General features: G+C 36.4%; 1 protein-coding gene across 13 annotated transcripts in view; it reads right to left on the bottom strand.

Moving 5' to 3' along the window:
* Positions 1–12,469, bottom strand: part of asic1c (acid-sensing (proton-gated) ion channel 1c) — a 215,103-nt gene that overhangs the window by 9,463 nt on the left and 193,171 nt on the right. For 5 of the 13 annotated variants that reach the window (XM_087308413.1, XM_087308417.1, XM_087308410.1 and 2 more), the window contains exon 10: positions 6,581–6,633. The exons of 4 other annotated variants lie outside the window; for them this stretch is intronic. In XM_087308413.1, coding sequence (XP_087164539.1) covers positions 6,581–6,633 — 53 coding nt within the window. Of the gene's footprint in view, positions 1–6,394; positions 6,431–6,580; positions 6,634–12,469 lie in introns of all 13 variants that reach the window. 4 more of the 13 variants (XM_087308415.1, XM_087308419.1, XM_087308408.1 and 1 more) reach the window with 1 other exon arrangement.

Raw genomic sequence — 12,469 nt, forward strand, 5'->3', positions numbered from 1 at the left:
TTTCGATACGCAACGCTTAATAAAAGTATATATAGCGGCATTTTATCAATCATAAATACCAATGTAAATAAGATTGCTTTCGGTGACCTTTAAAAATTGTATGTAATTTTTGTTTCCATCTTCCTTTGAAATTTTTTTTTTTGTTTGTTTGTTTTGTTCTAAACTGTGTTGAAAAAAAAAAAAAAAAAAAAAAATATATATATATATATATATATATACATATATATATAAAACTCATTGACACAGGAAACTCGATGCAAACACAGGGAGAACATCCAAAGCATTCTGAAAAAGGTTGAGATGTTTTCAAATGGGTAAGCCTGGAAAGTTCAAGTGCGTCGCTCCCAATATGCATGCATAAGCCGCATGCCTCCACTTGGAATAACAAACTTGCATTAATAAAAGATGTGAAATGATTTCACGCCATCATTTGCAATCTCCAGCAGTTAATCTTCTTGCAAAGACATGTTGGATTCACCAAATTTGTTGACAAATGGGTTGCGGATTGCAGGGAAGAGAGGAAAGTTTTAGCTCAGGTAGGTCTCAAGAACTCCCCTACTGCCCCCTAATGGCCCAGTAAAAATTGCAATGAAGAGATAACTACTGACTAGGAGTATATCTATGGTGCCAATTTGGATTAGACAATTAACCTAAGTTGCATGTCTTTGGATGGGAGGAGGACCTCCACACAGAAACGTCGACTGGTCTGGTAAGGACTTGATCCAGTCATACATTCTTGCTGTGAGGCAACAGAGCTAACCACTGGGCCACCTAGACCTATCAAGGAAAAGGGAGTATAGGAGTCGGGGTAGAAGGGGGATTCTTCAAGACAAAGATATCTAAGATAAGAAACTTTGGTTATTTGTAGTGAGTTAAGAACTATCTGATTGGTGAATCATGTGTTAGCTAATGCAAGACCAGTTGTGATCAATCATAAGCACATGATCCTCTTGAAATTAGTTTATAAATAAACTTCATTTCTCAAGCGGCTCGGTACCAATTGATCCATGGACCTGTTTTGATCTGTGGCCTGGGAGTTGAGGACCACTGCTGAAGACAATCAAAATAAAATATTTCTTAAGGGGGATAACAATATTGACTTTAAAATGGTTTTAAAAAATTAAACACTGCTTTTATTCTAGAAATAAACCAAATAAGACTTTCTCCAGAAGACAAAAATATCATAGGTGATACTGTGAAAGATTCCTTGCTCTGTTAAACATAATTTGGGAAATATTTGACAAATTTTACAAAAAGTCACTAGAGCGTTAATAATTTTGACTTCAACTGTATATATACACATAATCTTTTCCTTTTAACCTATCTTGTTCCATCATTTTTCATCATTCCTCTATTCTAAGATCTCTAAGAGAGAGAGTCCCAAGTTTCCAGCAAATATAAATGAATTAAATACTGACCTTTCACTTTGACAAACCTTTCAACAGAACACAAAGAGCATTGCTGATGTAAGAATAAAGCCTTGCTGTCATCAATGAAGAAATAAAAGAGTTTAAAAACTGCATCTTTTCTTCTTTTAAATCACAAATACTCTTTTATAATCTCTGAATATCCAAACTGAATCGGTATGAGGCGGAGAAATAATGACACTTTTCATTATTTGGAGAACTAACAATTCCTGTGTTCATAAAAAAACCTGCATTTCTTTAAAAGTGAGAGGTCTTATATCTGCAACAACATCATTTTATACTAATCTTTTTTGTGGACCATATATGGTGTATACTGTATATACATAAGGGTTATGGAGGAGGGGCGAGGAAAAAAATGAAGAAATCACTTGTAAATTCTCCATTTCTCTGGATTTACTGAATTCATTAGGTGTTGATTTTACTAAAATGTGAATATGTGTTTAATTCTGTAAAAGTTTGACAATGTTTCTTCCAGAATAATTAAATAAATAAATAACAAATAATTAAAAATAAAATCAATCAAATAAACAAATAAATATTGATAAATAAATCAAAATTTAGTTTGGTGGGAGCACTTTTAGCTTAGCTTAGCTTAGCATACATCATTAAATCAGATTAGACCATTAGCATCTTGCTCAAAAATGATTAGAGTTTTGAGAATTTTCCTAATTAAAGCATCTTCTTGTTCAAACTATTTAAACCAGCTGAAACATCACACTTTTTCTGAGACAATTTATTTAGTTTGATGTTCAATCTACATGAATTAGCAAAAACAATTAAGTTGACGTAATCGGTTTGTGTTCGGACAACATGAAGGAACAATACAGCGCCTAAAAATAGTCCATTTACACAGCCATGGTACATACAGGTACAAATTATTATGCCAAACTCAAAGTATAATGCCTAGCCATATTAGCCCCCTAGACAATAACAACTTTTAATCTTCCATCAGTCTTGATACACAATGTAACTACAGAGGAGTGAAGATTTAAATACGCTCTTTGACCATTTCTGAGCAAGATGCTAATGGTCTAATCCGATTCAATGACCTATGCTAAGCTAAGCTAAAATGTAGATTAAAAACTGGAAAATCTTAATTGTTTAACTCTAGGGGAGTTGTTAAAATGAGCCTTTAAAATAAAGTGTTGCTTCCACGTTTTTACCTCACAGAAAATAATTTGTCAGAATAACGTTTTTAAATGTTGTCACAGGTTATCAAGAAAATCAGGGTTATTCCATCAAATATTGATTCATTAGCTCTTCTGATATTGTTATTGGGTGATCTAAAAATCAATATAAACAAGTGCGATTTTTTTATGTAATTGTATACAAAAAAGGGATCTAAATGGCAGTTTTTATTTGGAAGATCTGGTAGAAATGTCATCAGCCGTTTACAGAATAAAACAAACTTAGATACATTTATTTATAAATCGTAAATCCAAACTGAGACTCTTCAAGCCATCTCTTCATTTTTTTCTACAGCTGTATACTGTATAGTGCATTTACTGAACACACACTATACTGTTCAAAAGTTTGAGGTTAGTAAGATCATTTTTTATATGATGAATATGAAGAATTGTTTATTTGATACAGTACAGTAAGATATTGTGAACTATTAGTACAATTTGAAAAAAAAAACTGTTTGCTGTTTGAATTTATTTCAAAATATAAGAATCTATTTCTGTGTTCCAAAGCTGAATTCTCCAGTGACCTTCTAGAATTCAGTCAAATTTAATGTAATAGTTTCTGATTATAATCAATGTTTTATTTAATTTTGCTTTGATTTTCATATTTCAATGAAGACTATAAAGTCCACACAAGCAAGAAAATGCTAAAGGATATTTATTAGTTTTAATTAACATTTAAAGGTAAAAGTATTCATTTCTTTTAAAATAATCTTACTAATCCAACACTTTTGAACATCACTGTATTAAGTGACACAATAAAAACAGGGCTGTCAAACCATTAATCACGATAAATCGCATTAAAAAAAGGTTCATATTTACAAAATACTTTTTGCATACTGTGTATTGTTTTGTGAATTTTAATCTATACATGACTATTTTTTATAAATATAGTGTTCAGAAATGCAGGGTTCCACACAACACCACTCATTCATGATGTCCCAACACAAATCCGTGAAATTAACGCGACTTAAGTAGATTGAATAAAAAAACAATGAAGTTTCCCCCCAAAAAGCTTATCTTGTGTCATTTCAGCTCACTGTAAATAAGTAGTTTCAACAAGCAAGTAAAAAAATTTTTTTTCTTATGACTTTAAATTTCCTTTGTATTTTATGTACAATTTGTGTACTTATGCAAAAACAAACACTCTAAAAATGCTGTTTGTTCAAACTAATTTAAAATGAGCTGAAACTAGTGTTGTCATAATACTGGAATTTGGTACCAATCGATACTTGAAGTTTTAAAATTGTCCATTTCCTGCCAACATTTGAGCGCTACTGAGCACGTTCCTAAACAGTGTGTTAAAGTCATGTCGATCAGCTGGTTTGTCTATAAGCAGACATATGAGCGATCCGCTGATGAATTGCGGCTTAAATCAGTGTCTCTGTATCTGTGTTTATGCTCCGTAAACAGCGGTGCTTTCGGTGAACTAATGAGTTTCATGGCCAATCACAGTCATTTCTGTTGAGCACGTGAACACAATGGCAAATTAGCGCTGTTTAACAGCGCTCAAATATTAGCAGCAAATGGCCGTTTTTAAAACTACAGTATAGACTAGTACTGAATTCCAGTATCGTGCAACCTTATCTGAAACAACACAATGAGTTTTTAACTTAGTGGAGTATAATAAACTTATTTCCAGAGGATCATACTATGATTGATCGTGGTCCCGCATAACAATAATCATTAAACCAATCAGGTTAGTCCAAGCCTTCAATCAAGGGCCCAGTTTGTTTATCTTCCATTATCTTCATTTTTTATGAATCCCCCATCCACCCCATCTCCCCCTTTCCTCCTTTACCATGGGGAGCTCTCGAGACATTCCTGATGTCTGACTATACGACCTATGCTATACGACCAGGTGGGAGCACTTGGCTCAAGTATCTCCGAGCTCAGGGTTCTCTCCCAGAACAGCATGCCAAACCTCCAATCAGTATTAAGCAATAGCTAAGTGTGAACTCTTGAAATTTTATTATGTTCAATCCACTTATATTTGTAAAAACTAATAAGTTAACTTAATTCCTTCATGTTGTTCCAACATAAATCTTGGAACCCAGCATTTTTACAGAGCATTTAAAAAATACTTTTGCTTGTTTAAAATACTTATTTATAATGAGCTGAATCAACACGATTCTCAAGGTTTTTGAGGACAACTTAATTGTTTTATGTTCAATTAAGTTAACTTAATGCATGTGTGTTGGGACGACATAGGAACTGTGGAACCCAGCATTTTTACAATAGTACACAATCAGTGCTTAATTTGTGCCAGAACAAATTAATCAGCACCTCATTTAACCAATCCCCTCCTCAACCTCCCTTCTCTCCTGTCCGCTGTTCACTTTAACTTTCTTCCGCGACTCCTCAACCCTCTTTACTTTCGTCTGCAACAACCCAACCCACTCACTTTCGTCTGCGACACCCCTCATCCTCTACACCAGGGGTCTCAAACTCGCGGCCCGCGGGCCATTTGCGGCCCTCAGTGCAATATTTTGTGGCCTGCGCCGACCGCTGTACACTGACAGAATATGCGGAGCGGGGAGAGAGAGCGCTCCCCGCTCCGCTGATTCTATCGGTACACATCGGTCACTGGCATTCCCCGCCCGCCGTGTAAACAAAGAGGCGGGGATGCCGGTGACGTCACCTCGCACCCCGCCCCTTTGTTAGACGCTGTGACGAGCGGGAAGGAGGGAACTCGCGCCGGCCAGAACCAAGGTAAGCTGTTCCCGCCCCTGCCTGCCACTTAGCTACCTATCTGCAGCCTACCACCTACCTAGCTACAGCCTGCATCTTATATATATTATAGGTAGATACAGACTGGTACAGACTGATGTGACTGGAGTGGGGTGGGGGTGTTTTATTTATACATATATACGCCTTTTTTAGGTGAGGGCAGGCACATGCACACATAGGGCTCAACCTGTGCAGTGCACATGCCCTTTTTAGTCTTGGATAGAAAGTGCCCTTCCAAAATGATCAAAAGTGCCCCCGCGACGCGGCACATCTTCGGTCCCGCCCTTCAGTAGGCGCGCAACAACACAGCTCTTGAGTACGCGCGCGACAACACAGCTGATCAGTACGCGCCCGATAACACCGCTCTTCAGTACGCGCGCATCCACTCTGCAGTGGGTGAGGGAATGGAAGTTTTGATTGAGTTCCCCCAAGCCATACTGAGGGTCTCAACTGCTTCCGCTCTAAAGCCAAATGTGGTTCAGATTTGTGAGAAGAAGCGCTGTCAAGTCTCTGGCAGCAAGGAGTAGGCAAAAGATGCCATGTTCAGAAGAACTGTTCATAATCTTCACTCAATGTTCTATTAATGTTCAGGACACTTCATGTTCAGAAGAAATAATTAAAACTGTTAATAATGACATTTGAGGACTTTTTTTTTGTGAAATCCCTTATGCGGCCCAGCCTCACCCAGACTGTGCCTCCTGCGGCCCCCAGGTAAATTGAGTTTGAGACCCCTGCTCTACACCAACCACCATCCACCCCTCCCCCCACCTCCGGCTCTCAACTTTCGTGCAGGACACCTCTGGTAACATGCCGGATCCGTTATCCCGATCTGTTCCGGGACCTTGCAATTCACAAATTAAGCACTGTACACAATCATATATTATGTAAATGCAAACTTTAATCTTGAATGCATTAATTGTTTGACAGTACTGATTAAAAATAAATAGTTCATCGTTCAATAGTTCATCAATAGATCATTTAGGGGAAAGAGAAACAGAGCATATGGGGGAAAACAGAAAACAAAAGAAAAAAAGTGAAAGCTACAGGTGTTACCTGAACTTCTGCAAAACATCATCTCCATCATGAAAGCTACAGGGTTTTGAAAAAGGGGATCTTAGAAAGCGAAGAAATGACATTTGTGCACGTCTAGAACTACTGACAGTAACGTCACGAAGGGAAGAAAGACTCTGAATGGTGTGAACAATGAAATGCTTCTGATATTATTAATGGCGGCGCTACCTGGGGACATGGTTAGACGTAACACCAGGGCTGGTGGGATTCTCGGAGAAATCCTGGAATAAACATGATGGAAACAGATGAAGATGACCAAACCCACGATGAGGACAATTCAGCTCCAACCCAGTGGACATTAAACATTTAGAAACAAGTTACAGATATAGCTTTGGAAAAACATTCTGAGAGACAGCTAGAAAATTGTCAGTTTCTCTGGATTTATTAAGTGTGTGTTTGAGTAAAATGTTTATATTTTTTATTTTATTTGATCAAGGTCTGATTAAATTTCTTCAGAATGCAAAATTGAAATATTGTTTTTGTTAGTTTTATTCAGAAAATGAATGTTGGTCAGAATAACAAATGTTTTCATTTCTTAAGATAAAAAATCTGGTTGTTTTAATAACTCTTCTAAAGTTCAAACATTGGTATTGTTTGTCTAAAAATGGCATCTTTTATGATATTATGTCATACATATAAAAAAAATGCTTTTCTATACACTGAAAAAAAAATCTTCATTTTACGTTTTCCAGCAGTTAGAGTGCTGAAAAAAACGTCAATTAATGATCGTTTAATTACAGACATTCACCGTAAAATAATGGACTTTAAATAACAAACTTTCTCAAATTTAAGTTTCTGTAATTTAAAGTTTGTTATTTTTTGGTAAATGCCTGTAATTCAACAGCCGTTATTCTACGTTTTTTTATTTTCTGGTTCCCTAGCTGCTGGAAAAAAACGTAAAATAATGGATTTTTTTTACAGTGTACTTAAAAGTTTTTTATTTTTTGTTCATTCATTCATTTCCTTCGGCTTAGTCCCTTATTTATCAGGGGTCACCACAGCGGAATGAACCGCTACTATTCCAGCATATGTTTTATGCAGTGGATGCCCTTCCAGCCGCAACCCAGTACTGGGAAATGCCAATACACTAACATTCTCACACACATGGTGCTAATTATAAATTGACCTTCAAGGGTTTTTCGATTATGTTCGGTAATTTGCCTCAGTGAGCCAAAATTCATATATTTAAATTAATTACATTTCTTTTATTAATCAAACGTGTTATATTTAATGTGTTTTAAGGGATATTGAGTGGTGACAGGTTTGCTTTTCTGCACCTAATAATAGATGACCATGAAAGACTGCACATAGTTTTTTTTTACTGGTTTAACTTCCAAAAAATACAACATTTTTTCTAGTCTAAATATCTAATTTATAAATTCCTAAATTGATAAGCATCTTGTGATCTAGACAAGTAAAAAGAAATCTTGTTTGCAGAAAAACAAGACAATTTAACCAAGTTTTTCAAGTTTCACCCTAAACAAGCAAAGTAAGGGGTTAACCAAAATAAACTTGTTCTAAAATTATTCTGGCAGATTATTTAGCTTATTTTAGGGAGAAACTCGGTTTTGACTAAATTTTTTTTTATTTTCTAGGAAATACCAATTTATTTGATCATTTTCAGATATTTGGACTAGAATTAAAACTTTAGTAAGATTTAAAAAAATCTTGCAGTGTAAATGACATTTTATTTTAATTGTGGATGAAACGTCATCAGTCAATTACAGAAGGAAGCAAAAATCATATTTTACCCAAACACACAAATATAAAACCTAAACAATGTCTTGATTTTCTTCCATGTCGTTTTAATATTTACCATTTATAAGGTTTGAAACTGAATTGTCCAACACCAGATTTATGACAAAATAATACAGTGCTGAAAAGGCAATGGTCCCGCTTGTTTCTCTAGAACATACACTTTAAATTCAATCTAATGTTGGACTGATTATTCTAATACTAACTAATAAAGACAAAAATCTAGAATAAAAAGAGCATTTACTATAATTTAAAAAACTTATCAAGATATTAATTTTGAAATCAGTAATATTTGTCAGCATATTTTAAACAGAGATAGTTCACCCAAACATGAAACATCAATGTTACTTTACTCATCCTCAGACCATCCTAGGTGCAGGTGAATTTCTTTGTTCATTCATTTTCCTTTGGCTTAGTCCCTTTATTAATCAAGGGTCGCCACAGTAGAATGAACCACCAACTTATCCAGCATATTTGTTTTACACAGCGGATGCCCTTCCAGCTGCAACCCATCACTAGGAAACATCCATACACACTCATTCACACACATACACTACGGACAATTTTAGCTTACCCAATTCACCTATATCGCATGTCTTTGGACTTGAGGGGAAAACTGGAGCTCACGGAGGAAACCCAAGCCAACACGGGGAGAACATGCAAACTCCACAAAGAAACGTCAACTGGACCAGCTGGGACTCGAACCAGCGACCTTCTTGCTGTGAGGTGACAGTGCTAACCACTGAGCCACCGTGTCGCCAGGTGAATTTTTATTCCAAAAAAAATTTTAAAAAGAGATTTTTTTAGCAGCATCCTAAAATAAGTAGTCAATGTCTCATCAGGAGCCACAGGTACTCATTCAGTTTCATCTTAATGTGATTTATTGACTCTCAAAGTGCTGTTGACTTCTGATTTTATCAATCGCCAACCAGAATTTCTGCAAAAAATCTTTAATTTTCTACTGAAGAAAATAAAGTCCCCTACATCTTAGATGGAGTTAAACACCAGTAAATCTTCATTTTTTGGGTGAACTATTTCCATTTAATAACCCTGCTGCATGCTGGGAAGGATTCTGAGAGGATATGATGTGATATAATAATGGTGAATGATGCTGATGTTGTGGTATTTTTTTATGTCCTGTCTTCTAGAAATGAACATTCGGTCATCATTTCCGAATGCAGCAACTCGCTTTCATAAAAAAAAAAAAAAAAAAAGGACAGAAACAACATCATAAAATCAGCCGGTATTAAAAGAGCCCGCATGACTCGCTGCAGCTCCACTCGACACTTCTGGAGGATTTTCCAACTTTTTAAGAGCTTGAGAAGTTGATGATTATATGCTTTCACTTCACGGAACAAAACATGAACATCTCAGAAGAGGAAGAAAACATTTGATAAGACATGAGGGTGAGATTAAGCTCTCTCTCAGAGGCTCGTCTCACAAGTTTTATACTCTACTAATTATTTTTGATGATTTAACACCTCTGGAAGTGATTATTTAAGAAATCATTTTATGGTCGGAATTATTATAATTTTTTTTTTGACTAGCATTTTTTCTGCGGAACTGTCATGCACTAAACTAGACGCATTGGTCCAACCTCAGCACAACTAAAACCATAATAACCAAGCAGTGGGTAGCACATTATTGTTGATATAATTAGCTAATGTATTCATTTTATTTTATTTATTTATTTATATATTTGAAATTATTTATATATATTTATCTCAAATTGTACTATTATCATTATTTTTGTTTTATTGTTAACATTTTATTTTTTCTATTACTCCTTCTTACTCCTTCTTCTTCTGTTATATGTTTTACAAGAAAAGTGGCTATGTGTATGTATGGGTGGGATGGGTGGGGGTTTTTGGGGTTAAATATTTACAAAAGTGTTCAGAAATGAAAAAAGCTGAAATTGGACATTTGTATACAACGAATGCTATCCACTTGTGTTGATAATAATAACGTTTATAAAAAAAAAAAGTCATGAGGGTGAGAAAATAATGACTTTTTGTATGGGCATAAGGCTAACTCATGACAATTTGTGACTTTTTGATTAAGTGGTTTATTCGTTCAATCTCATTTGTACAGTTTAATATGATTCACTCATCCCCCAGTGATGGTTGTGTTTAGGGCTGGGTTTAGTGCTATGCCTTCTTTTAAAACATTTTGTGCGACTGAACTCGAATGAATTAGCCACTAAACTGACAAAATATACTACAAAAAAAAAATTACTAATTACTAATGTTTTGCTTCTTACACTTTCTTTACATTGAAACTTGCCTACAGCACTTATTCATTGTTGCTCTTATTCCTTGTCCTCATTTGTAAGTTGCTTTGGATAAAAGCGTCTGCTAAATGACTAAATGTAAATGTAAAAGAGTTGTTTCCTCATGAGATCAGGCTGGCGTGAGTCAAAAAGTTGATCTGAATATGGTAAACAGAAATCTTTAGGACAGGGTTGTGCAAGCGATGTTTTTGAAGCTCAACACTTTATTACTACCTGACTTTCTCATTAACAAAACAAATACTTTCTTCAAATAAATGAGCACAACCGCGCTAGTTTAACTATGTAGTATAGAAAGAGACAAGTTTCAAATATTGTGTGAATCTCACTCTGAAAATGCTGGGTTGTTGTAACCCAATGTTGGATTTAATTTGAACAAAAAATGGGTTCATATTTAAAATTAAATTTTGAACCAATGGTTGAGTTTGTCTGTATATGACCCAACACTGGAATACATCCCATCCTCCAATAACGGCTGGGTTTAGGGGTGGGGTTTAGTGCCACGCTATCTTTGAAAAACGGTACATTTTCAAACGAATTTGTATGAATTAACCATTAAACTGACAAACCATAAAATAGTAGCGTTTCTTCGGGAGATCAGGCTTGTGTGCGTCAAAAAGCTGATCTGAATTTGTAAAACAGGATGAAATATGATCATGTTTTAATGATTAGTTTGACATATCTACCTTACATTTAAATGATTCCAGGGAGAAAGATTTCGGCATTCAAATTACCAGGGAGGACTGGGAAAAATCTATCAAGGTCATAAAAACATGCTCTATTAACTCCAGACATTAGCTAATCCAATATAAATGAGTCCATCAGGTTCATTATTCTAAGGTTAAGCTTAATAAATTCTCCTTTAAATATATCAAATGTGAATCTGAGGAAGGCTCTTTAGGACATCTTTTTTGGTCATGCCGAGCGAAATTTTCAACTTCTAGGCTTATTCTTGTGACCTCGCCCCTGATCCAGCAATCGCTGTTTTTGGTTGGTGACTCACTTTGTGGGTTCAGTCATCAATTTAAAAAAGCTGTCCAATATGGAATGGTGTTCGCTAAACAAATTATTCTTTGTCTATGAAAAAAGGCATCAAAACCATTTTTTTAAATCTTGGCTTTCAGAATTATCTACCACTTTACATTTAGAGAGATTAAGGGTGCTTTCACACCTACACTTTTGTTTCGGAACGTATCTCGTTTGGCCAGTCAGCGCGGTTCGATTGGCATATGTGAACAGGTCAATCGCGCTCTGTTCCGCGCCAAAGTAATCGCTCCGAGATCGCTTGAATTAGGTGGTCTCGGCTCGATTGAAACGAACCCTGGAGCGGTTCGATTGCAGTGAGAAAGCGATCCGATCCGAGCGCGATTATATCACAGTGTTTTATGGATATGTAATAGGCTTACAGCTACATGAAGAGAGAATTATGAGTAGGGCGGGAAGTTTCGCGAGTCTCCGGATGCCCGCAAACGAGTGATGATCTCCCGGTAATCTCGCGTCTCTCTCCCAGTCCTCAAATAGGCATCTCGCGCACCCTTCTCACCCCTCCCCACCGTGTCTCTCCTCAGACACGTCACGCGCGCGCACCCTGTCAATCACCACCAAACCACCACCTCTCCTGACAGCTGAGCGGGACGCTGCAAAATAAACCCTGACACTCTGACCAATGTGAGGAGAGTTTACTCGCACGTGACTTGTTTTAGCTCTTTTAGTCCGATTAGAAACTTTGCAGTGTGAAAGCGAACCGCTCCAAGAGCAAAGAGCAACAATGTAACAATTTTAATCTCTGTTTCGGAACAACTGAATCGATTCACAGGTGTGAAAGCACCCTAAGGGTGCTTTCACACCTACACTTTTGTTTCGGAACGTATCTCGTTTGGCCAGTTAGCGCGGTTCGATTGGCATATGTGAACAGGGCAATCGCGCTCTGTTCCGCGCCAAAGTAATCGCTCCGAGATCGCTTGAATGAGGTGGTCTCGGCTCGATTGAAACGAACCCTGGAGCGGTTCGATTGC

The sequence above is a fragment of the Danio rerio genome, chromosome 24 (assembly GCF_052040795.2).
Source record: "Danio rerio strain M-AB ecotype USA chromosome 24, GRCz13ab, whole genome shotgun sequence".
Lineage (NCBI taxonomy): Eukaryota > Metazoa > Chordata > Actinopteri > Cypriniformes > Danionidae > Danio > Danio rerio.